We start from the raw sequence: 27048 nt of genomic DNA on the forward strand, positions 1-27048 counted from the left end.
AGAGGTCTTAGGATGTGGACAGCACACAAAAGAAGGAAGGATGTCCCTCAAAAATCCAGTTTGACAACACAGAGCAGCAGCAGAAGAGGAACTGATGGGAAAGCTATGCTGACATACATCTGCACTGACTCCTATTAGTCGTCTGTGCCAAAGAGAATGCCCTGGGTAACAAGAAGGGATGGCAGGAAGTTTGGCATCAATGGCTGGATCCTAACACAGAGCCTGTAGCTTCAAGGGCTTTGCTTAACATGAGCCTTCCCAACTTCTGGAAAGCCCATATTAAAGAGGTGTATGCCCCAGACCAAAGAAATAGAATCGGTGAGGCAGTGTTTGAGACAATAAATAGGAAGCTGAGGCTGTCCTCAGTGCATTTCTGCCCTTCCTCACAGGATTCTTCAGCAGATAGCACATTCCATTAAGGAATGAGTCGTTTTTAAAACGACTGCATAAAACCTCTGCATAAAGACCACAAGAACACAAAATCTATGGACTCAATGCAATTGCAGCCAGAATACCAACAGGTTTGTGCATATGTGTATGTAAATTGACAAACTGATTTTAAAATTCAAATGAAAATACAAAGGCTTTATAAAAGCCAAGGCTGACTTGAAGTAGAACAAAGCTAGAGAATTTACACTGAAAGAAATTAAGATTTATTATAAAGATATAGTAGTTAAGATGGTATGATATTGACAAAGGAGAAACTGATCAGTGGAACAGAATAGATAGTACGGAAGCAGTCCACCTTATTTTATAATCAGTTACCTGATTTATGACAGAAGGTCTCACTGAAGTGAAGTGAGAAAAGGGTGGCCTTTTTTTTTTTTTTTTTTTTTGCGGTACGTGGGCCTCTCACTGTTGTGGCCTCTCCTGTTGCGGAGCACAGGCTCCAGACGCGCAGGCTCAGCGGCCATGGCTCATGGGCCCAGCCGCTCCGCGGCATGTGGGATCTTCCCGGACTGGGGCATGAACCCATGTCCCCTGCATCATCGGCAGGTGGACTCTCAACCACTGCACCACCAGGGAAGCCAAGGGTGGCCTTTTTAATAAATGGTGCCGGGTCATCTGGATTTCCACCTAGACAGAAAAATGTATATTGATCTCTACATCAAACCACATATAAATATAAGTTGTGGACTTCCCTGGTGGCGCAGTGGTTAAGAATCCGCCTGCCAATGCAGGGGACACGGATTCGAGCCCTGGTCCGGGAAGATCCCACATGCTGCAGAGCAGCTGAGCCCGTGCATCACAGCTACTGAGCCTGTGCTCTGGAACCTGTGAGCCACAACTACTGAAGCCCGCACGGCTAGAGCCCATGCTCCACAACATGAGAAGCTGCCACAATGAGAAGCCTGCACACCGCAACAAACAGTAGCCCCTTCTGGTTGCAACTAGAGAAAGCCCGCACACAGCAATGAAGACCCAACGCAGCCAAAAATAAATAAATTTATTTATTTTTTAAAAAAGTAAGTTGTAAAAAGATTGTGGATCTAAATGAGAAAGGTAGAACAATACCAGTTATAGAGAAAAATATCTTCATTACCTTGAATAGTCAAAGATTTTTAAGATGAGAAAAAACAGCTAATCTTTAAAAAATTGATCAAATGGACATTAAAATTAAGAACTTCTATTCATCCGAATCCAACATTAAGAGTAAAAAGGCAATTCACAGAAAGGGAGGAAATATTTGCAATACAGATTTCTCACAAAAGATACATAAGCCAGAATAAAGAATTCCTACAAATCAAGTTGAGAACAAAGCATCCCCAAAACAGAGAATTTCAAAAGGTCAATAAACATAAACTGTAGTTCATGTTAATCAATGTTATTTAATTTGACACAAATTAAATTCAGTGCAATGTCACTACATTCCCATCAGAGTGACTAAAATGAGAAAGATGGAAAGTACAAAGTGTTTGAGAGGATGGAGAGCCACTGGAACTGTTGGTAAGAACATATATTAGTACAACCATTTTGGAAAACTGCTTGTCAGCATTCACCAAAGTTGAACATACGCTCATCCTTTGGTCAAGCAACTCTATTTCTAGATACATACCAAACAGAAATGCACACGTGTATTCACAAAAAGACATGTACTAGAGAGTCACAGAACACCATACGTAACAACCCTGAATCAGAAATCACATAAATGTCTTTCAGTAGTTGACTGTGTACATAAATGTAGTGTACACACACACACACACACACACACCAAACTAAGAAAATAACAACAGAAGAAAGGAACACAAAAAGCAAATGAAAAATATATCAAAGGAAATACCCAGTGGAACATGAAAAATTCACACCAGTAATATCCATAGTTTCAAAACTTAAAAAGGAGACTGTAAGGCAACAGTAAAAAAGTGAACTAGCAGAACTAGTAGTAGAATGAAAAAAATGGAATTGAACATAAAAGCAATATAATTGATGAAATCTACATTAAAGCTGTACTCATAGAATAAGCAACTGAACTGCAGCAAGGGACATAGTCCACAGTCTTGAGGAAATTAAAATGGAAAAGAATAAATCTATGAAAATACACAGGCACCTCCCTGGTGGTCCAGTGGTTAAGAATCCGCCTTCCTATGAAGGGGATGCAGGTTCAATTCCTAGTTGGGGAACTAAGATCCCACATGCCGTGGGGCAACTAAGCCCATACACCACAACTACTGAGCCCTCGCACCACAACTACTGAGCCTGTGCACCACAACTAGAAGGCCATGCGATGCAACTAAGAGCCCATGCGCCGCAACGAAAGGTCCCATGTGCCAAAACTAAGACCTGATACAGCCATAAATAAATAAATATTTTAAATAAATATATATATATATAAAGAACATAATAGAAATAAATGGCAAGAAGACTCAATATATACATAATTGGTATTCCCAGTGTATTAGAAAAATGTTCAAAGATACAATGAAAATAAAAAACTTCCCTGAAATTAAAAAAAGAAAAAATTCTATGGATCATAAGTGTAACCCATGACAAGGAAAAATAGATGCAGAATGGTCAATACCCAGACATTCAGACAAAGTTACTAAAATATGAAGAATTAAGAATCATATGAAAAGATATACAATGAAACAAAAACAGCCTCTTCAGTAAGTGGTGCTGGGAAAATTGGACAGCTACATGTAAAGGAATGAAATTAGAACACTCCCTAACACCATACACAAAAATAAACTCAAAATGGATTCGAGACCTAAATGTAAGACCGGACACTATAAAACTCTTAAGAGGAAAACATAGGAAGAACACTCTTTGACATAAATCACAGCAAGATCTTTTTTGATCCACCTCCTAAAGCAATGGAAATAAAAACAAAAATTAACAAATGGGACCTAATGAAACTTCAAAACTTGCACAGCAAAGGAAACCATAAACAAGACGAAAAGACAACCCTCAGAAGGGGAGAAAATATTTGCAAACGAATCAACAGACAAAGGATTAATCTCCAAAATATATAAACAGCTCATGCAGCTCAATATTAAAGAAACAAACAATGCAATCCAAAACTGGGCAGAAGACCTAAATAGACATTTCTCCAAAGAAGACTTACAGATGGCCAAGAAGCACATGAAAAGCTGCTCAACATCACTAATTATTAGAGAAATGCAAATCAAAACTACAATGAGGTATCACCTCACACCAGTTAGAATAGACATCATCAGAAAATCCACAAACAACAAATGCTGGAGAGGATGTGGAGAAAAGGGAACTCTCTTGCACTGTTGGTGGGAATGTAAATTGATACATCCACTATGGAGAACAGTATGGAGGTTCCTTAAAAACCTAAAAATAGAATTACCATATGATCCAGCAATCCCACTACTGGGCATATACCCAGAAAAAAACCATAATTCAAAAAGACACATGCACCCCAATGTTCACTGCAGCACTATTTACAACAGCCAGGTCATAGAAGCAACCTAAATGCCCATCGGCAGACGAATGGATGAAGAAGTTGTGGTACATATATATATATATACAATGGAATATTAGCCATAAAAAGGAACGAAACTGAGTCATTTGTTGAGACATGGATGGATCTAAAGACTGTCATACAGAGTGAGGTAAGTCAGAAAGAGAAAAACATATATCGTATATTAACGCATGTATGTGGAACCTAGAAAAATGGTACAGATGAACCGGTTTGCAGGGCAGAAGTTGAGACACAGATGTAGAGAACAAACGTGTGGACATGAAGGGGGGAAAACTGTGGGGTGGGGATGGTGGTGTGCTGAATTGGGCGATTGGGATTGACATGTATACACTGATGTATATAAAATTGATGACTAATAAGAACCTGCAGTATAAAAAAACAAACAAAAAAGAATCATATGAGTATCTATGCAGAAAAATCAAGTCACATGAGAGGGAGAAAATCAGATTGGCCATTTATACCTCTCAGGGCAATGTTTCAATGCCGAAAGACATTGGAGCAATTTCCTACAATTTCTGAGAAAAAGAAAGTGACCCAAGACCTTTATATTCTGCCAAACTGACTTTCAAAACTAAATGTAACAAACAGACCTTAGGCATGTACTTAGCTTAGACTCTCTGGGAGAAACTACCAAATAACACAAATCGAGCTAATCAAGATAAAATAAAATACACAGGAATGGACAAGCCATGGTAGAAAGACTGAGGTTAAGTATCAGGCCCATTTAAAAGTAGAATTAGGAATAAACAATTGTGCCTCTTTGGTCTTGGCCACAGAGAAGAGATGACAAAGGGAACACTGTCATTTGGAAAGCATCACAATGAGACGCACACTGTGGCTCTAAGGCCTCCCACCTTCAGAAGCACACCTGTGACAAATGTGGCTGCCCTAGCAGGCAGAAGAGGAAGTGTGCCTGGAGTGCCTAGGCTGAGGACAGAACACCACTGGGGCCGGGCAAGTGAAGCACCTACAGATTGTATACTGAAGGTTCAGGCATGGATTCTGGGGAGAACAACACCTAACCCAAGAGAGCCACTGGGGTAGGATCCAGTTCAGCTTAGGGATTTCAACCATTTGTCATGCAATAAATGCTCTGGTTTAAAAAAAATAGACCATTGTGGAAATTATAGAGCAAAATGAATTTTATAACTACTGATAACAGTAAAAAAAATACTTTTAATGATAATAAATACCTTACAAAACAGAGGTGGAGATGCTGGAAGCAGTATAAGTGTTCTAATTGTTTCACGTTTCATAGCAGGGAGTTCATGGATGATGTAAAGTTAACATGTATGGTCTAAAATCAAACATCTAAACGCTCGTTATAGTTTCTCACACTTTCCCGTAATCACTGGTTATTGATTTTAGGGTTCTCTTTAAGAACCAATATCTCTTGTGATAAGAACACAGTTCTCTGAAGTTCTGTAACTCTTTCCATTAAAAAAAAGTTTCTTCTGTTAAATTCAAGTAGAATTAAAATTTTCATGTAAAATAAATGGACTACCACTCAGCAATGAAAAGGAATGAATCACTGCTGGTTCATTCATTCAACATGAACAAATCACAAAATTATTATTTTGTATGAAAGAACCCAGCACAAAAGAGTAATTATTGCATGATTTCATTTATATAAAAATCTAGAAGATTTAAACTATAATGACTAAAAACATTTCAATGGTTGCTTCAGGCTGGGAGGGGAGAGAGGCATCGACTGCCTGGGGGCAAGAGGAATCCTTTGGGATGACAGAAGTGTTCTGTATCTTGAGTGTGGTCGTTCCCAGGTGTATGAATAGAATTCATAGAATTTTTATGAAAAACACATTAAAGGGATGCCACTTATTGTACATACATTACACTTCAATAAATTTAAATAAAAACTCTAACCAAAAAAATAGCTTGGATAGTAAGATCCCATTTTTCTAAAATTGTTTCTGTCCTTCTCCTTTTATATATTCACAGAGGGCTACAATGAAGTTCATTAAATGTTAATGAAATGTCTATTTCTGAGTGATAGGATTTAAAGTGATTTTTTAAATATTTATCTCTGGAATGTTTCCTATTGCTTGAATCTTTATAGTGGGCATGTGTAATTTTTACAACTATTGTCATTAATTTAAAATATAGATAAGTCTATAATATTCCATTTGTTCTTCCGGGGAATTGTGCTGGACACGTGATGTAGAGACAGGTGCACAGAACAAGAGAGGAGGCCTCTGTCCCAGCCCCACTCCAGCTGGGCCCCCATCTGCTCAGCTGGTTTCACCTGCCCACAGAAAGAGTCTAACTTTGCTCCCCCTCTACCAATAACAGGCCATTTTTGTTCTCCTAGTGCCATGAAAATGGCAATAAGATATAAGTTCTGCGTAGCACACCAAAACAGAAATGGCTCCAATTCATCCTGATGAGGGCACTCAGGGGAGATGAGTTCTAGTCTTCAATGTGGTACATGCGACACCCATAAGAGAAGACTGCCAACATGTTTGTGGTTTGCTGGTGACCATACACAAGATATTTAACTTCTTCATTTCTTCTTTGTATAATACAAGGTCAGTGTGAAAAAGCAGAAATAAAGTTCGTGAAGTGTTTTGAATAATAAAAGTGTTGTTATTTATGCTGAGCAATGCATTTTGTCATTCCGACAGTACATTGTAGTATTAAAGTTTCTATTCTGACAAATTTGGCTAACAAGACTTTTCTACCTATTCATTAGGTTAAAGGGTGGATTTCTGACTAGTTTAGAATACAGATGGTTCTGTCCTCAAAGCAGGGAATCCAACTCTACTGGAACATAAAGATATTTTAGTTCAAAGCCTGATAATATACAAAACGAGTAACGTCCACAATATGACAAAATTGCTAGATAAATCATAAGGATTTCCCTTATGTAAAAAAATTAGTTTTGGGCCTCCCTGGTGGCGCAAGTGGTTGGGGGTCCGCCTGCCGATGCAGGGGGTGCGGGTTCGTGCCCCGGTCTGGGAGGATCCCATGTGCCGTGGAGCGGCTGGGCCCGTGGGCCGTGGCCGCTGGGCCTGCGCGTCCGGAGCCTGTGCTCCGCAACGGGGGAGGCCGCAGCGGTGGGGGGCCCGCATACCGCAAAAAAAAAATAAAAAAAAAAAATAAAAATTAGTTTTTAGTGTAAATATTTTCTTTATACAATAAATAAATAAAAGAACTGTATTGTCTCTCAAAAAAAAAATGTACTGAGACAACTGTGTTGTCTCAAAAAAGAATATCTGATGGTTAAAATTTCATTTTTTTCAGCATTCAATTTGCCTGCTCATAAAATGTTCTGTGATTGCATTTATTGCCTAGCGACTCTATTTACAACCCTTAAAAGTCTGCAATTAGCAGGTCGAATAGCACTGTAGACAGGTCCTCGCCAAGGTGGTACAGATTACTAAGATGCAATATTCCTTTTTAGAAAGAATAATAAGCCTTTATATAGCCATCAAAACCAGTTCAGACTGCAGAGTAAATAACATTAAAAAAATTAAGATGGAAAACAACAACTCTATTAAAAACTCTCAAATCCCAGAAAGGAAAAACATATGTGCTACTAGGAGCCTTCCAAAGTTAAGCACTTAAACATTTGGCTGTAAAGGTTTAAAAATATATTTTGTGTTAGTAGGTAAACGTAAAATTAAATAAATTATTTTTGATACTACCTGCCTGTGGTATACGTAATCAGTGGGATGAATGGAAAATTCTTACTCAAAAATACAAGACTGTCCCAACCAGTAAAACAAAGACTCATAACAAATTGGATAATAACAATTTACTCTTATCTTCCTGAACTACTTTCAATTCTACTCTTTCTAATTCTCATAGGACAGATATTATCATCTTTTTTATGATACTACCGCAGGGACAGGTCCTGGCTACACATGAGAATTATGAAAATTCTTATTAAAAATGCAGATTCCTGGGTCCAATCCCCAGGGAGCCTGGTAAGTGCGAGATGAAGCCCAGGATGTGTTTTATTTTTTTATTTTTTTATTTTTTTTGCTGTACGCGGGCCTCTCACTGCTGTGGCCCTTCCCGTTGCGGAGCACAGGCTCCGGACACACAGGCTCCGCGGCCATGGCTCGCGGGCCCAGCCGCTCCGCGGCATGTGGGATCCTCCGGGATCGGGGCACGAACCCGTGTCCCCTGCATCGGCAGGCGGACTCTCAACCACTGCGCCACCAGGGAGGCCCCCCAGGATGTGTTTTTAAAAGCCTGCCCACCTCTGCCCTGTGAAATCGATCATTCTGACGCAAATGGTCTGTGTCCCCCTGTCTGGATGCAGCCTGCAATCACAGGCTGTTAAAAACTTTAAATCATGTGTTTGTTTTGTTTTTCCACTTTTCTGCCTGGTTGCCCTGTCTTACAAGTTTTCCCACTTGGCTTTTGATTATATAGAAGAATGTAGTGTTATCTTTCTAAACTTGGACATATTTCCATATACCCCCACGTCCCCTGAGCCTAAAAAAAGATTATTATTGAAACTGAAAAAAGCTCCTCTCTCCCGAGGGCTTATTTATCCTAATGAACTCGTATGATTCTAGACAGTTTCTCTGTCAAGACAAAACAGTATTCCCCTCCATCTACTAATGATTCATTCTGGGTTAGAATTTTCTCAAGATATATATATATTTTTTAAAGTATAACTAGATTATATTCACCACCTTTCTCACAAGCCTATATACCCCTCAAATAAAATCAGTAAAAAGAATAATGACTGCCTTCTACAGAAGGTTAGTAGTACATGATATTGCATAAATCAAAGTGAATTCAAGACCAAGCTTAAGCCACTTCCTGTGAAAAGCTTCCTGATCCCGCCCCTCTTCTCCCCTATGTCCTGCCCACTCCTGAATGTGACACCTCCCTCTGGAACTCTTGGGAGATTCACTCAGTGCCTCTGATAGCAGTTGTCCGATCTGTGTTACAGCCTGATTTCATGCCTACCCCCCAACTACCAAAGCTTGACTTTCTCAAAGATACAGACAGTGCCTTACAGTGCATACCACATGAATCAGAAAAGCAGTGGCTGTGTAGCCTCCTTTTCTCTTTACAGTCATACATACCCAGGGTGCATAGAGCCCTCTCACATCCACCTTAAGCTTTTTCTTCTTTCTTCACGAACCCACAGAGATGCTGTGACTTTCCATGGCTCTTTTCTCCTCTATCTCAGCTACTTCCAACTTGGCTGTTCAAAAACTATTGCAATATAGCAATTTCTATCAATTGACTTCAATAAGGGTATATACTGTCAACCACCAGAACTCAAGGCCATCCTCCTTCTAAGCATTTTCTGTGGGTTAGTGCTTTGATCCAGAGCTTGTGAGTTGCCCTAGAGAGAGAGAGAGAGACCCACGTACCTCATCCTGCAGGAGAGTCTTACTGTACTCCAGGTGGTGCCTCTCCAAGATGGACGATCCATGAAGCCTCGCTAATGGAGATGTGGATCTAGGAGGAAAAGGATAATTTTAGCTATTTAAACATTACACATAAGGTTACATGATGCAGAATCTTTACAATCTGAGGATTTTTTTCATTTCTTCCCTCTCCCCTAATGCCTGTGAAACAGTTGGAAGTAACATATTGGAAAAGAATTTTTAGATTTAGAACAGGAGAATATGCTCTTTTTAAAAAGTCCTTTTAAAAAAAAACAACCCTAATTTGTTAAATGTGTAAAATGATTGACTTGTTTAAACTACGAAGTTTGGTTCACTCCCTGCATCTAAAATTGTTAACTTCCCTGGAGCTTATGGAGGTGACTATGACTTATAGAACATGTAGCAAACTTGTTGAAGCCCATAGTTTATTTGCACAGAAAGTGTATATTAAGAATTTCCAGGAACCAAAATGAAAATGATGATAAAGTAACATTTCTCTTCTCCTTTAAGACAGTGACATAAATTTAAATTTCCCATTTGTTAGTGGTGAGGTCACAGCTTTATGTAAAGTGGGGTCTTTGGTACCCTGTCTTTCTACAATGCTTCCTGTTCAAGGAAGGGGAAGCAACATTGAAAATAAAAAGATGTGCACAGGGAGCTCTGTTCAATATTCTATAATAACCTAAATGGGAAAAAAACTTGAAAAAAGAACAGATACATGTATATGTATAACTGAATCACTTTGCTGTACACCTGAAACTAACACAACATTGTAAATCACCTATACTCCAATATAAAATAAATATTTTTTAAAGAAAGAAAATAAAAAGGTGAAAAGAAAAGATGGAGAGAAGCCGAGGTGAAAGGTCTAATAGATAATATGAAGACTTTGTTACAGAAATATGGAATAAATAATTTTAAGGAAGGGAGAAACCGGAAATATGGGTGGCAGTCTTAGTAGAGTTTCATTTAATTTCAGAAAGAACAGAACTTTAGGGAGGAGAGGAGTCATTAACAGGTCACTAACAGGTCTGGTAAACCAAGTATTCTAGTTAGGGAACAATCAGACTATGTCTGATCCATACTATAATTGATCATAATTTTAATACATATTCAAATACCTATACTGTGTCAGCACTGGAGATTTAAACAAATTAAAAAAGCTCAATTTCAGTTAGAAATGAGTGGTATCTTAGTTCCTTTAGGTTTAAAAACATTACTCAAGAAAGGTTACTGGGGAGCTAGATATTCAACCAGTCTCAAAATAACACCTCACAGATTACGTATTAATACAAAGGAGAAAATGTACCTTTGCGTAAAGAGATCTGCTGAATATTACTCATCAATAGTTTAACTTAACCTTGTAGTTAATGGAACAAATTGATATCATGAGCCTCCTGATGCAATGCACTGAGAAGGACACAACATCACCTACGTAGAATTCCCACCAAAAATGTTTACCCTGAATCTAGTAATCAGAAAACAACTGGACAAATCCAAATTGAGGGATATTATGCAAAACAACTGGTCTAGACTCTTCAAAAATGTCAACATTCTGAAAGATCCAAAAAGGTTAAGGAACAATTCTAGATTAAAGGAGATTCAAGATATTTGACGACTAAATGCAATGTGTGAGCCTTGATTGGGCCCAAAACAGAGAAGAAAAGATAGTTATAAAGGACATTATAGTGAAATTGGAATAAACATTCTATACTAGATAACAGTATTCTACCAATGTTAAATTTCTTGAGAGCGATCATTATACTGTGTTTATATAAACAAATGTCCTCCACGTTCTCAGGAAATACGTGCTGAAATATTTTCGGGTGAAATGTCATGCATGAGGCCTGCAACTATCTCACAAATGGTTTAGTAAAAAAAAAAAAAAGAAAAAGTTATTTTATACACACACACATCTGTTAACCCAGTTGAGTAACATCCCAACTTCCTGAAGGAATCTGAAGATGCGGGATGGGTGTGGGCGACTATTGTCAGCATATTCTGGGAAATTTTGCGGTGGTAAAGATGATTGAAGACTGGATACAAGTAAATTTTACCCTAAAATTTAAGAAGTAGAAAATGGTATAATCTGTAGATGACAGAACGTTAATCTATGAAACAGTTTAAACTGCTTCAGAGTTTGTAAGCACTTACAGAATAACTACTAGGAAATTCCAGAGAAGGTTTAGAAAGAGAAAATGATGCTGAATTGATGTTATGAACACTTTTGTGATATGGTTTGTGAGAGAGGAAGGCCAGAAAGAGTGTGTGTCTGGATTTCAGCAAGACAGCTGAGAAGAAGCTTCAAGATGTGTTCTGTATGAGTTGGAATATTGAGTGTGGACAAATACTGAACAGCACCACCCAGTGAGTGCTGCTTAATTAACTGTCTTCCCCGGGGATAGGTTTCTAGCCCCAAGTCTCAGAACTCTGCCCTGGTTTTGTCCTGATGCACAGTTTTATCAACGACTTGAATGAATATTGATGGAAATCATGACTATCTAATTTTCAGATGATAAAAAAGCTGGAAAAAATATCTAATCCATTGGCTGACAGACTGCTTTAAAAGGCAATTTCAATTAAGAGTGGAATAAAGAATCAGATTAACACAGCAAAGGAAACCATAAGTGAAGTGAAAAGACAACCTACGGAATGGGAGAAAATATTTGCAAACAATGTGACCGCCAAGCGATTAATTTCCAAAATATACAAACAGCTCATACAGCTCAATATAAAAAAACAAACTAATGACCCAATCAAAAAACGGACAGAAGACCTAAATAGACATTTCTCCAAAGAAAACATACAGATGGACAACAGGCACATGAAAAGATGCTCAACATTGCTAATTATTAGAGAAATGCAAATCAAAACTACAATGAGGTATCACCTCACACCAGTCAGAATGGCCATCATTAAAAAAATCTACAAATAATAAATGCTGGAGAGGGTGTGGAGAAAAGCAAACCCTCCTGCAGTGTTGGTGGGAATGTAAGTTGGTGCAGGCACTATGGAAAACAGTATGGAGGTTCCTTATAAAACTAAAAATAGAGTTACTATGTGATTCAGCAATACCACTCCTGGGCATATATCAGGAAAAGACAAAAACTCTAATTCAGAAAGATACATGCACCCCAATGTTCACAGCAGCACTATTTACAATAGCCAGGACAAGGAAGCAAACTAAATGTCCATCAACAGATGAACAGATACAGAAGATATGGTATATATATATATATATATATATATGGTATATATATCATACAGAAAGTGTGGGAGATATATATATATATGTATATGTATATGTGTGTATATATATATATGTATACATGTGTGTGTATATATATATATGGTGGAATATTACTCAGCCATATAAAAGAATGAAATAATGCTATTTGCAGCAACATGGATGGACCTAGAGATTATCATATTAAGTGAAGTAAGTCAAAGACAAATATTATATGATATCACTTATATGTGGAATCTCAAAAAAATCATACAAATGAACTTATTTACAAAACAGAAATAGACTCACAGACATAGAAAACAAACTTAGTTTACCAAAGGGGAAAGAGGGAGGGAGGGATAAATTAGGAGTTTGGTATTAACACACACACACCACCATATATAAAACAGATAAACATCAAGGACCTACTGTATAGCACAGGGAACTATATTCAATATCTTATAATAACCTTTAATGGAAAAGAATCTGAAAAAGATAGATTATATATATATACATATATATGTATATATATATAACTGAATCACTTTGCTGTACACCGGAAACTAACACAACACTGTAAATCAACTAAACTTCAACTTTAAAAAAAGAACCAAATTAAGAAGATGAAATTTAATTAGGATTAAATATAAAGTATTTCAGATCATGTTTGGATTATTATGTCAAGCCCCAAGACCCACATTTAAGGAATGACATAAAAACACTGGAGTGGGCTCACAGAAGAATAACAGATAAAATTATATGTATAGAAAATATTATATGAGAAATGATTAAAACAAAAGTTCAACCAGGTATATTCAACAAGGAAAAGAGGAGGGAAAAATAATAATTCTCTTTAATATACGAAGGAATAGTCTGTGGATGAGAAATTATACATATTCTAATAGCTTCAGAGACTTGAACTAGGACTAACAGAAGTTATAAGGAGACCAATTTCAACTTGATATCATGAAGAACATTCAGCCATTAGAATCATCCAAAAATATGAGTCCCTTGTGAGCCATTATAAAAAATAATGGAATGTAGACTAGAGAACTCAGGAAGAAATACAGTAGGGAAGAGGCCTGCGTTGAATGTGGGGCGGGGGAGGATGAGATAAATGCTAAAATTCCTCAAATTTTTTGCTGATAACCACATCTCTTCAGACACAAAATGGAGGTGAGTAAAGGAGACTGAAAGATGAGAGAATTGAAAAACTAACCAAGAAAAGGGGGATAAAAGGAACAAAGAAATCTATGAACCTATGAAAGAATGAAGCAGAAAACAAAATGGCCAGAAAAGTGAACAAAGAGAACAAAAGAACTCAAGGGAATAATAAAAATTTGAAAATGGCAAGGTTTCTAGGGCATTGCCAGAGGGCACAGTCTAAAGCTGGGACATAAGGATAAAAACCAGAAGCCAGGGGCTTAGACATTTTGGAGACAAGAAATCAAACCAAGGGCACAAGGTCAAGCCAGGAAGCTGTGTCCCAACAGCTTCAGCTAACACTGCACAGTAGCCTGATCGGTACCACCAATATGAGAATAATAATTCAGTCTTATTCAATCTTCTGTTAACTGTATTTACCAGTGTAATGTCTCCAGATCTTTGTGGACTCCTGAGCAATTCCCCCAGCACAGTAAGGGCACATAAGGAGATTCATCAAGAATCATTATGGAGGACAGGGTGCAAAAAGACACTTGATCACAGCAGCTTAGTGGAGCTGCCAAAACCATTACACCTGTGCTAAGGCGCCTGCAGTCAGGAACCCCTCACGTAGGTCCCAGTCCTTCCATCACCACATGTTCTTGCTGTCCAGTTCACAGAGAGAAATGGAAGAAGGTCAGCATGCCCATCGCTGATAAACAGAAGGACCCACGTAGACTCCCAAAGCCAGGCCAAAGCAGAAGTCTGGGATGTGGCCTCATCCTTTCTGCAATCCTGGAGACGGGATGCCACAGCCAATTTGGCTATTTCTTTTAATCTAAGGCAAGTTAGATTTGACTGCTTTGAGGCGGATAATAGTACCTCCCACATGGGAGGGCTGTGAGGATTAAAAGAGACCATGGGTATCAAGTTCTCAGCCTGATCTCTAGCACACAAGAAGTGCTCAGTGTGGTACATATATACAATGGAATACTACTCAGCCATGAAAAAGAATGAAATAATGCCATTTGCAGCAGCAGGGGTGGACCTAGAGATTGTCACACTGAGTGAAGTAAGTCAGACGGAGAAAGAGAATATCGTATGATATCGCTTATATGCAGAATCAAAAAAGAAATGATACAAATGAACTTATTTACAAAACAGAAACAGACTCACAGACTTAGAGAATGAACTTATGGTTACCAGGGGGGAAGGGTGGGGGGAAGGGATAGTTAGGGAGTTTGGGATTGACATGTACACACTGCTATATTTAAAATGGATAACTGGGACTTCCCTGGTGGTCCAGTGGTTAGGATTCCACGCTTCCACTACAGCGGGACACAGGTAAGAATCGATACATGTATATGTATAACTGAACCACTTTGCTGTACACCTGAAACTATCACAACATTATTAATCAACTATACTCCAATATAAGATAAAAAGTTAAAAAAAAAAAATAAAGGGCTGGAACTCTCAAGACGAAGACGTTGCTTACCCGGAACCCAGAATGGAGATTCCCTTTTCAAGGCAAAGCCTGATTGGTAGAGTTGCTGAAGGTGAAAAGTCACTGCTCACAAGGTGCATTTCATTCACTGAGTAAATTTCTTCAGCATCTACTATGTTTCACATATACAATTTCATGTGATTCTCACAGCAGTCTTTAAGATGTCAATATTATACACATTTTGCAGTTGAGAAACAGAATCTCAAATAGATTAAATGATTTGCCCAAGATTCCTCAACTGGGAAGTATCTGGATCCCATAAAACCAGACTCCAAAGCTCATTCTCTCTAAATTGTCTCACTCCCTCTGGTACCTCTGGAGAGGGGTAGGTCATGTGTCACAGATGAAGATACAGTGTGGCCAAGGCAGATAGAGCTTCTTAAATGTCACTATCAAGGAGTTAGGCTGGCTATGGCATTGCTGATGAATTTTGAAAAGTGCCAATGACACAATAACAGTAATAATAATAATACTTAATAATTATTAACTGCCAAGAGCCAACCATGAGCTGAGTGCCTTATATGCATAGTCTCATTTAATCTTTACAACGACCTTAAGTGTTAGGTACCGTTACTATAATTCTTATTTTCCCAATGAGGAACTCAAAGCTTAGAAAGTTCAAATAACTTGTGAACCCAATAAATCCAAATCTGTCTAAGCTGAGGGCCTGTACCCTTATAATTGCACTTCCTTTCTTGGGCAAGAGAGGAAGATGGCGATGATGTTAAGATGCAAGGTCAGCTGAAGGTCAGTTGGTGGAAGTATAAGGACCAGGGACGTGAGAGTAGTCAGCCCAGGAAGAAATGTTCTCTAGCTTGAGCTGGTGGGGTGCTACCCAGGTGTGTACAGGTGTAAGCCAAAGATCAATGCTCTTTAATGTATGAATTCAATACTTTGATGAAACAAAGTTGAAAAAAGAAGGAGTGAAGGCATTTACAAATAAGGTGGGGGCACCAGAACACGTTGATGTGGCCGCATGTGTTCACTTACTTCATCTGATACAAGTTATTGGTGCCTCTGTGGTCAATGTCATGGCAGAAGGCAGCAGCAAGCATGGCAAAGGCTTCAAGATCCGTGTAGTATTTCTTCAGTCTTCCTGTCTAAAAAAATAGACATATATATTTACTTGGATTAATGCACCTCCGCAGCATGTGCAGTGAGGCCGGCCTGCAATGGAGAAGTGGGTCTGCTGTGTTTTTAGAGCAAGCTGGCTTTATTTCTTGAGGACTGTAGCTCATTCTGGGCAGTTACAAACCCAGCAGGTAACTGAATTTTCCTTTATGGATATAAGGACATGAGTATCAGAGTGATAATTCAGCCAAACGCCCAGAGATACCCACGTACCTGGCATCATCTCCAGGGGGGTTGGGGGTTTATGGGACTGTATCCATGAATTCCAAAATTACTGATCTAAAGTGATGGATGGTATCCATTTCTCACCACACTCAGGAGGGAGATGCACAGGTTTAGGATGATTCACGGGCTCTGTACCTACCATCAGCAAAGTGAACATCGTCTGCCCCACATTGAACCCGTGTCGCCAGTTATGGTAAGTGACGGCACGGTACCCCTTCCTCACCGTGTACATCCATCTGGTGAGAACCTGCCACCAAAGAAGACAACACCACTCAGACTTTGGAGTAGAATTCTAAAGGTAAGAAGGTCTGTGACAACCTTATCTGAAAAGATAGGTTGGCCTTGTTTACAGGGTTTAAGTGGACAAATAGACAAAGTTAATGATAATTTAAAATCCACACTGCAGGGAATCTTCTGAACCACAGGAAATTTTCGTGGAGTACAGCCACAGAATCACAGCATTTTAAATTAAATACCATCTGACCTCTACAGGTACTTTGAATTTCTCCACCACATTTATTTCAAAAAACAGCCGAAGTCCACACTTAATCAGTTCGTGCTCTGTGATGGGGAAGTCGCTGAAGTGGAATTCATACAGGTCTACAGCCTGTGGGTCTGGTAGGTCCTCTTTCTGTTGAAACAAGGACCAAGTGTTCCAGATTACATTCATTTATTTCCTTTTAGTCTCCTATACCCGACATTGGACATAAAACAAAATTACAATAAAAGGATGCCACATGCAATTCACTGAGCCTCTACCTGCCCGATACTGGGTTACGCCTTATTATCCTCACAACAAACCTACACAATGATCTTCAGTTTCCAGAAGGTGAAACTGAGGCTCAGCTATACTAAGAAGCTTTCTAAGTGATGGCATTCAATTCTAAATCAGACCCCAGTGGCTATTTTCCTTCTTTGATGCAAGATAAAATGTTTACTTGCAGCAGCCTAACCCATTTTCAATACTCAACTTCTTTTTTCCATTCCAGAAATATTCAGTAAACAGTAAACAATGGCTTAATTCGATTCTATCGTATTATCTTTACCTATTCAGTGATGCTTTCCTACTCGCCTGTGAGCTCCATAAGGATGGCATCTGGTCTGTTTTATTTGCTGTGGTATCTCAGAACCTGTAGGGCCTGTCCTATGGAGGTGCTTGGTAAATGTTTGTTGAGTGAATGAATGAATGAATGCCCCGCAGTGTACTGGGACACTTGCAGACATCTCATTTAACCCACCCCCCTGTCAGGATTTAGGACTAGGTGAAAAAACAGTGAATTAGTCCCATGAATATTGACATGGCTTGGGAGTTAAAAATATGGATCTTGGCCTTAAGGAACTTAACTTACTAAAATGGTTATAAAATACAGACCAGTGAAAGGTGAGAGCTTAGAACATTCCCAGAGCACAGAGTCAGTGCCAGGGCTGGGAGAAATTGCAGGCAGGCTGGGGGAACTGAAGGAGGGGAGACTCTGGAGGGCTGTGTATTCAGCTGCTCTGGTAGAAGGCAGGTCAGAGACAGTCCCACGGGAGGAGAGAAGCAGGCGAGGGCTGTGTGGGTCCAGCAGCTGGACATGCAGGAGGAATTCAGTTCAGTGGGTCTTTACTGAGCCCATTATAAATCCTTAATACTGTGCTAAGATCACGTCCCTCAGTAAGTTCAAGGTTTCCCAGAGGATGATTCATGCTCTATTTGTACAAATGTCAACACCAAATGGTGCATGGCTCTTTTAAGTACAATTATGGTTTCTGTTCCCCTAACCCCCGAGTCTGGGCTGGCCCCTCAAACCCTTGCCCTTCTCTTCAGGGAACTTCCTGGTCCTCCTGTGCCCCCTTCTCCTCAAGGCCACTCTCAGATTGTCACTTTAGGCAGAGATCTCTCTCCTACAAAGCTATGGCTTGGAGCCAGGAGACTAGTATTCAGTTCTGGGTTGGTATTAGCTATTGGGTTGGTCAAAAGGTTCGTTCGGGTTTTTCCGTAAGATGCTACCCAATACGTCAATGTTCTCATCTGTGAAATGGGAATGACAAGAGTAACATTTTTGTCTTTGTTGTTTCAATGAAAAAGCAGTGCCAATTTCATTTGCATGTGTCAAAGAAAATTAGAGGGGATTCAACTCATGGCCCCTAGTAACACTCCACAAAACTCCTTTCTCATAGGACCTCCTGTGTCCTCTGACAAAGCCTTCTCATCACTTTCTCTCTCTCCAGACCCTCCCAGATTCCTTGCCCAAAGGGGCTCTTTTTCTGCAGTCATTTGTATTCATTCAACAAACATTTATTCGTTCCTATCTGTGTTGTAGGCATTATGGATAAAGCAATGAAGAAAGCAGACATTGTCACTGCCCCTGAAACACACATTCTCGTGGGGAGAGACAAAAAATAAGCACATCTTTTAAAAAATCAGACTAAGAAAAGAATTATGGGGTACGGTGGGGGGTGCCCAATGCCCAGAACCTCCCTGCTGGAGGTCATCTCAGCCCTGCTGTTCCCAGAGTATTATGTAAAGATCAAACGTGAAAATGTTTTTTAACGCGTTATCGGGTCAGTCACACTAAAGTGTATATGTGCATTTCAGCAGGAAACAAAGTAAGAAGTTCTCAGAATTATGACTCCCAGCCCCCATTTACAGTTACAGGTGAACCGATAAAACAATAGTACAATATGGCAATCACAGGTTTTGAAAAACAGCAGTCATACAGCAGTGATACAGAGAGGTTGATAGAAATAAAGGCTTTTGATTCGCCTGATAAGTAGGAACTCTGGCCCCAAAGGCTGGTCTCCCCTCTCTGAATGAACCCACAGCTGAGGTGGAATGAGAGGGGGGGGCTGCTGCCACCCCACGTGCCATAACAGGGCGCCACCACCTGCTGCATCCCGGCTGGCTCACTCCCTCTGCTCCGGGAAGAAGCCCCTGGGTATCTGATCAGGTCCCTTCGCAGGTCCCAGTGTGCCAGGCTGCCATGGTCTTGTCCCACCGCCCTGCCAGGCCTCAGGGGCTGCTCCCCTCTTCCGCTCACTGGGGATCCGGCCATACCCAGCTGTCTTCGGTCTCCTGTGTCCCCACGCCCTGGTCTGCACTGTCCTGCTTCCCCTTCCCACCTCCAGCCATCTCCAAGCCCCCATTGTCAATCTCTGCCCAGTCAATTCCTGCTTTCCCTGCAGGCCTCCAGGCCATGGCCTCATCTCGCAGTCTATCATCTTCTGTGAGTAGAATCAGGCCCTTAGCCTCCCCAGGGCCCTTGGTGCTCACGCCCTGTGAACCCATTCATTCAAGGCAGTGTCACTGCTTGTATTTTTTGTCTCCCTAATAAACAGGTGGCTTCTTGAACCAGGTAAAAACCAGACCACACTGTCTTTTGCCCTTGAGGCTTAACAGTTCCTTGTATCATAGGACATCTCAGTAATTACTGAATAAATGAAAAAACAAAACTGAATGAAGGAGGAGGGAATGAGGTACTTCTCTGGGACACCCTCTCCTCACCTCCCATGGTCTGGTAAACATGAGCTGCAGGGCATCCGTGAGTGAACTGAAATGTCCTGGGAAGCAGAGGGGAAGATGGGAGGACAACTTTCCCTACTTCCTTTGCCCGAGTCACTGAACTCCTACCTCAGTGCTTCCAAGCCCAGCAACATGCACCTGCTGTTATACCTATAAAAGAGGACCACACCTTCCCTGAACTGAGAGTTAAAATGCATCCCTGCAGAAAATCATGGTTAAGAGGAAATGCATAAATATTTATGTAGCTTGGAAATTATGCCAATAGTTTCGGAGAACCCCTCTGAAATATGTTTGTTTCTTGAGTTAAGTTTTATGCGGCAATGATTTGGGATGAGCTTAGAGCACATTTTACGTTCAAAATAGGCCGTTTTATTGTAAAGCTACTGGTTCTTTGCCCATTTTATTGCTTCTCCATCATAAGACCCTTCCTCCTCTAAATAGACACCTAGAAAATTTCCAACATGTCATGGATGTCAATTAAAGCTTTGTTTTACAAGAAGATAAGTTTTGTTGGGGGTAAATGAGGAGAAGGAGTCTTCTTCTGGGCCAAGTGTGAGAGGAAAGTGCTCAGAGGTAAAACCAAAGAGAGTGAGAGAAGGAGGAAGAGCCTCAAGTGACATGAAGACATAAAGGTGGGAGCAGATCCCTCAAAAAGAGGTCACAGGCCACTGGCTCTGTGGTGGTACAGCCAAGGGCCAGGATGGGAGGACAGAGCCCATAAAAATGGGAATGTGGAAGGTGAGATATTCAGTACATCTTAGTTCAGAAAGAAGGACACATGTCATGGATTGGAAAGGGGCAGCGGAAAACAGGATGAGGTAGTTAGGGAAGGAAATAAGCATGATATTATTTCAATTTCGAGCAGATTGTATTCAAGCCTCTGAAATTCAAGGTCTAGTGGCCTTGGTAAGCCCAGGTTCTTAATTGGAATCCCAGAAGGGCCACGCTCTAGAAATAAGGGCTCTACCCTAGTAGCAAGAGCAAAACTGAAATGGACCACCCCTAACAAAATCTAAAACCAACTCCTTCACCTGCCAGAAGAAAATCTAACCCTTTGAACAGAAAGATAATATCACCGAGAGCCCCTACAAATCTTAATCCACAGTGTCTGGTTTTCAATTTAAAAACTATGAAGTATGCTTTAAAATGATCAAATGACTAAAACCCAAGAGTAAAAATAGACAGTAGAACCAGGCATATAGGTGATTCAGGTATCTAGATGGAGAATTCAAAGTCACTATGGTGAATAAATTTAAGAAGATAGAGAGATAAAGTAGATTAAATGATGGAAAGTTTTAGCACAGAGTCGGAATCTTTAAAAAAAGAATTAAATATACATTCTAGAACTGAAAAAGATAATCTCTGAAATTAAAAACTTACTGGATGAGTTTAACAGTTGATTGTAGAACATGTGTTTGGGTGGGTTTAAACAGTAGACACAACAAAATACAGGCTTAGTGACTAGAAGAGAAGTTATTTCAACTAGATATAATAGGGGTGACCCAATGGCAACAATAGGAAAGAATTGAATTCCTCCAGGATCCAGAAGGGAAGCTAGCAAGGGCAGATGATAATGGCGCCTCTAAGGGTCTATCTACCTTCTACTGTAATTCTGCCGTGTCTTCCAGGGTGGCCGTGCTGTATTCCAGAGCTATTAAAATAAACCAGGCCATGCTACCCCTAGAGTCTGTGCCTGCATTCCCTTATGCAGTAATCTAGTTTAACTATGATTCTAAATTATCTTTGTGGATTGTACTGTAGGGGACAAACAGAAAGAAAAGCAAGGACCCAGAAGATCACTCTGTAGAAGAAATCTCTTTCCTTTTCAGCTTTGAAAGGTGCCAGAGAAGAGGAAACTCAACACTAACTTGAAAAATGAGAACAAGTGTCCTACTATATTTTATTTAAAAGGCATTAAGGATAGAAGTAAAACACTTACCAAAATTGTGACAAGTTGTTTTTCTTCACAGTCTTCAATTACATCTATATTTAACTTCTCTTTAAATTTCTAAAATGTAAAAGCAAAGGAGGTGTGAAATTGCTATGAAGTTGATTTCTATCTGATTCCTTTACTCTTAAAATCAGTTAAAATAAACTAGGTTGTAATGAGTTCCATGAAAGATGCATTCTGGATACAAAGAAGATCTATAGCACTTGATTATGTAGAATTTTCTCTAAAACATAATTAATCTCTCTTTTCCCCCCAAAATGTAACAGTAGCTGTCTCCAAAAAAAGAGAGAGAGGAAGAGGGTGAGGGAGACATCGGTTGTTTGCATGTAGGCGAGAAAAATGAATGGCTTACATCTGTTTTTCTTTAGTTTGTAGCAATTTCCCTTTATTCTCCCCAGACATTTTCATCTTCAACATCTCAAACTCTCAAATCAAATTTCTTTTAAGCCTCAAACCACCCAGCAAAACCAAAACCAACCAACCAACCAAGCCAACAAACAAAAACATCCCAGGAAAACTACATCCACACACACTCCAAAAGCTTTTGAAATAAAGGAATAGAGACAGTGGGTGTGTCCTATTTTCCCTTCATTTGGTGGTGATTAGAGCACTGTTAGCGAATATCTACTTGCTCTCCAATCATCCATGATGCTGATCTTGGTCATGTTTTTACCTTGAAAATTTTAGTGAATTTGATGTGAGGAAAGAATTGAAATGAGCTTGCACAGCTGGGCTTGCTCTCTTGTACTTGTCATCACTATGAGAAGAACATCTATCAGGTAGCTGCTGATCAAGGATGATAGATGCAGAAAGCAAACCAAACACACAGCTTGGAGCCCAGCCCAACCAAGATTAGTTGAAGTCTGGTCAACCCACAAACTCATAAGTGAGAAATAAATGCTTATTGTCATATACCACTGAGAGGTTATGGTTGTTATACAGCATTACATGGCAACAGCTGACATTGTGCTCCCTAGAAATATTTATTTCCTTGCTAACATGCTTGAATCTAGACCTCACTACTCCAGCTCCTACAGAGCTATTTTTAACAAAGTGCTATTCCAACCAAGCAGCCTGGAAATTCAGTAAGGCTCTGTGTACTGTGGACCACCAAGTTCCCCCCAAACCCTCCTTCTTTGTTTCTCCCCTCCTTAGCCCAGGACTAAACCTATTCTCATTTGTCAGACCTCCGGGTAATTAGGCGAACTCCAGAAGCCATGGTTAGATAGCATCTAATGTCACAGGACGAATTCCTCACTTACCAAAATGGACTTGATTTCATCAGGAGTAGCTTTGGTGTGGTTCATGAGCATTTCCTGGGCTATGTCCCTTCTGTTTGCTAGTTTATTCATTTTCTCATAGGTGTCAGTATTTAAAAGAGACCATCCAAGAAATTGTGTGAGAGTCTGAAATAGATAAAATGTGATTCGATTCTCTAAACCTAAAGAAAAAATGATTTGGAAGCGACAGTTTGCATGCTCTCCTATCAATCAATCTCCCTTCCACCATCAACAACCCAGTTCCTTGTTTTAATCTAAGAAAAAAAAAAAAAGAAAAAGTACAATAATCAGCGCCAGACAATAAAACTGGCTAAGCCCTTGCTTTTCAAAGTGCTCCATGCACCGTGAATACTTTATTAGAGGAGAGGAATTACAAAATCCAGTAGATAAAGCATGACCTGAAAATCAGAGAGGGCTGGAGGTGGCAGCAAGGGTGAGAGGTGATAGAAGGGGAGACGGGAGAAAGGAGAGAGACCTTTCCCCAGTTCCCTAGTACTGAACAGAATTTTGATTAAGCCAAACGTTCACACTTTGGTAGAAAACGGTACAGTTTACGGAAGTCAGGAAACAGAAATGACACAATAACAATATATTGACTGCAACCATGTGTGACTCATGTCTTAATTGCCCTTCAGAAACATCATTCCAGAATAACAAATAATTATGCATCTTCTATTATTTCATGCATTTCATCTACCTCTGTTATTTTATAATTGCACTTACCTCAGTGATGTGTTCATCATACTCATCAAAAGGTTTTCCATCCTTCCTGTTGTAAAATGTAGCTACGCCCACGATGTCTTCTTTCTTGTTGACAATAGGCAGGGACAAGACGTTTTTAATGACCCAACCAGTCTCATCTACAGGTCCCTTCTACAAACAATAAAGACACTGAGGTTATTTTTTTAACTTTTTTTTTTGAAATAACTATAGGTACACAGGAGGTTGCAGAAGAAATGTACAGAGAAGTCCCATGTACCCTTTACCCAGTTTTCCCCATGATAACATCTTGTGTCACTATGGTACACTAACAAAACCAGGAATACATATTGGTACGATCCATGGAGCTTATTCAGATTTCACCAGATGTATATGTATTTGTGCACATGTGGGGGTATGCATCAGTGTTTCTATGCAAATTCATCACATAGGTAGATATGTGCAACCTCCCCTAGAACCGAGATAGAGAACTAATCCATCATCACGGGGCTCCCTTACACTACCCCTTTATAACCACTATAGCCCTCACTATTCCCCACTTAGGTTATTTTCAGTTTAAAGAAAGAATAATTGGGGGGGCGTTAGATGCACAATTCCTATGTTGTTTCAGAACATGGCTAGAACTATACAGCCATAAAAGTGCTGTAGTACATTTAAGTGTCCTAAAACCAAGTGTCTGTATTGTGACAACCCTACCCTCTTCTCTTTGACCTCTCCTGCTCCAGCCCTAGGGATGGGAAGCGTTTACCTGTGTTACCTCAGTGTTCCCTGTTTATTTCTTCTGTCCTCCAACACCTGTTTAGCTAAATTCTTATATTAAATTATCTCTGTTGAAATACCTAGTGTGGTTTCTGCTTTCCTGACTGATCCATCAAGATCGTTTTTTGTTCTGTGGTGTGGTTCCACTTAGTAAACATCTGTCAAGCCCCCTGATGTTTCAGGACCGGGGCTAGTTGCTGGGGGTGCAAAGGTGAATAAATCACAGTCCCTAACCTCAAGATAACAGTCTAGTAGGGAATGCAGACACAGAAGTTCAGGAGTGTTTCTCAAAGTGTTGCCCAAAGATCAAGGGCAACAGATTTTTTTCTTTTTAGCTTGTTTCATAATCTCCGGGCATGCATCTTAAATAGGCTCCCCAGGTAATTGTAAAGTCCTCCGAAGTCTGAGAACCATGGTGTGGCACCTGCACAGCATGCAACAAGGCAAAGGTAGCCAAGCACCCATCACGCCAGGCTATTCCTTCTTCTGCCTGCCCTCAGCTTATTTAGTCATCCTCAGAGGCTCTGGTTAAGTCTCACCTCTCCCTTGAAGCCTTCTCTAACTTTTTTCACCCATATGGAACTTTTCTTTTTCAGAATTCCATCAGCACTTCTAGACTTGACCATACAATTTAGCATTTAGATAATTTCCAAATGCTTTGGAACTGTTGATTGTTGTCTCTGAGGCTATTTTCTAATCTTACCAAAGAGCTGTTTCATAAGCTGTTAAATTCTACATAAGTGACAGGACAGTGCTGGGCATGTAAGGGATGCTCAATAAACAACTGCTTATTAGTTGAAGAGCTTGACTTTATACTTAGAATGAAAAGCAGAGAAACCAAACCTCAATTCATGCTTCTTAATGGTCAAAGCTTTGGGGGAAAGAAAAAGCAGTGCACAGTGGTTCTCAAGGTCTTCATTTTTGGAAAATACTATGAAATATTTATATACTTATATCCTCACAAGGATGAGAGACAACATCAATAACAGAAAATATTACCTGTGTGCAAGGTAAGCACCTGTGTATTTATTTTTAAAAAGCTTCCAAAATAAGCTTTACTGACTGCCTCTGTTTTTTCGGTACATATTCAGTTGTTACCTGTTCATGTTCATGTCTCTTGCTATTAAGTTAGAGCTTGTTCACAGAAAAGTGATAGAAGGAACTTAAGATTTAAGAAAAATAGGACAAAAACTTAAGACAGAAAATTCTATGTACTTTTCTTCTGTGAATTGGGATCCCTTTAATCCATGTTAAATGAAGAACCCCTTACTCCACTTCAAGGAACACACTGAAGACATCTACTTCGTAATCCCTGGAATCTGTGAACAAGTTACTTTAAATGGGGAAGGCGCATTAAACCAGCAGATGGAATTCAGGTTGTTCGTCAGCTGATCTTAAAATAGGGAAATTATCTTGGATTTTCCAGGTGGACCCCATGTAATTACAAGGATCCTTAAAAGCAGAAAAGAGAGTCAGGATCAAAAATCAGAGGAGGAGATATGACAGCAGAAGCAGAGTCAGGGCGATGTAACTGCTGGCTTTGAAGATGGAAGGGAGCCATGAGCCAAGGCAGCTCCAGAGCTGGAAAAGACAAGGAGACAGGTTCTCCCCCAGATCCTGTAGAAAGAAACACAGACCTGCCAGCACCTTGAATTTAGCCCAGTGTGACGCATTTTAGACTTCTGACTCCAGAACCGTAAGATAACTCAGTTGTGTTGCTTTAAGCCACTAAGTGGTAATTGTTACAGCAGCAACAGGAAGCTAATATGTATACCCTGCCCCCAAGAAACATAGTTTGAGAATCATTGCCTTTGCAGGTTTGTTCTGAGCACAGTTCACTTTGAATCATTGGTTTTTTCATTAAACCTCTCAGGTGCAAGAGGGACTAGTGAGAATGGAGGTGGGTGCGAGCAGGTGGACAGAATGGGAAGGCCCAGCAGGGTGGAGGTGTGCGGAGGATGGGCACCCTATCCTGAGTCTGCCCTTTGGAATGATCCACAGGGGCAATGCCTGTGAGGGAAAACAGAGAGGGAGGCTGAGAGCCCATCAAGATGCAGTCCTGGACTTCCCTGGTGGCGCAGTGGTTAAGAATCCACCTGCCAATGCAGGGGACACGGGTTCAAGCCCTGGTCCAGGAAGATCCCACATGCCGCAGAGCAACTAAGCCCGTGCGCCACAACTACTGAGCCTGCGCTCTAGAGCCCGTGAGCCACAACTACTGAGCCCGCATGACACAACTACTGAAACCTGCACTCTAGAGCCCACGAGCCGCAACTACTG

At 40.1% G+C, this 27048-nt stretch overlaps 1 protein-coding gene across 1 annotated transcript in view; it reads right to left on the bottom strand.

Annotated features, from left to right (window-relative positions):
- Window positions 1–27048, bottom strand: part of PDE6C (phosphodiesterase 6C) — a 59883-nt gene that overhangs the window by 10692 nt on the left and 22143 nt on the right. Inside the window, exons 9-15 of the mRNA XM_060113271.1 lie at window positions 24013–24162; window positions 23272–23415; window positions 21998–22066; window positions 17041–17187; window positions 16696–16803; window positions 16191–16300; window positions 9307–9394 (exon numbers count right to left, since the gene is read on the bottom strand). Of these exons, the coding sequence (XP_059969254.1) occupies window positions 9307–9394; window positions 16191–16300; window positions 16696–16803; window positions 17041–17187; window positions 21998–22066; window positions 23272–23415; window positions 24013–24162 (816 nt within the window). The remainder of the gene's footprint in view (window positions 1–9306; window positions 9395–16190; window positions 16301–16695; window positions 16804–17040; window positions 17188–21997; window positions 22067–23271; window positions 23416–24012; window positions 24163–27048) is intronic.

Source organism: Mesoplodon densirostris, chromosome 1, assembly GCF_025265405.1.
Source record: "Mesoplodon densirostris isolate mMesDen1 chromosome 1, mMesDen1 primary haplotype, whole genome shotgun sequence".
Taxonomy (NCBI): domain Eukaryota; kingdom Metazoa; phylum Chordata; class Mammalia; order Artiodactyla; family Ziphiidae; genus Mesoplodon; species Mesoplodon densirostris.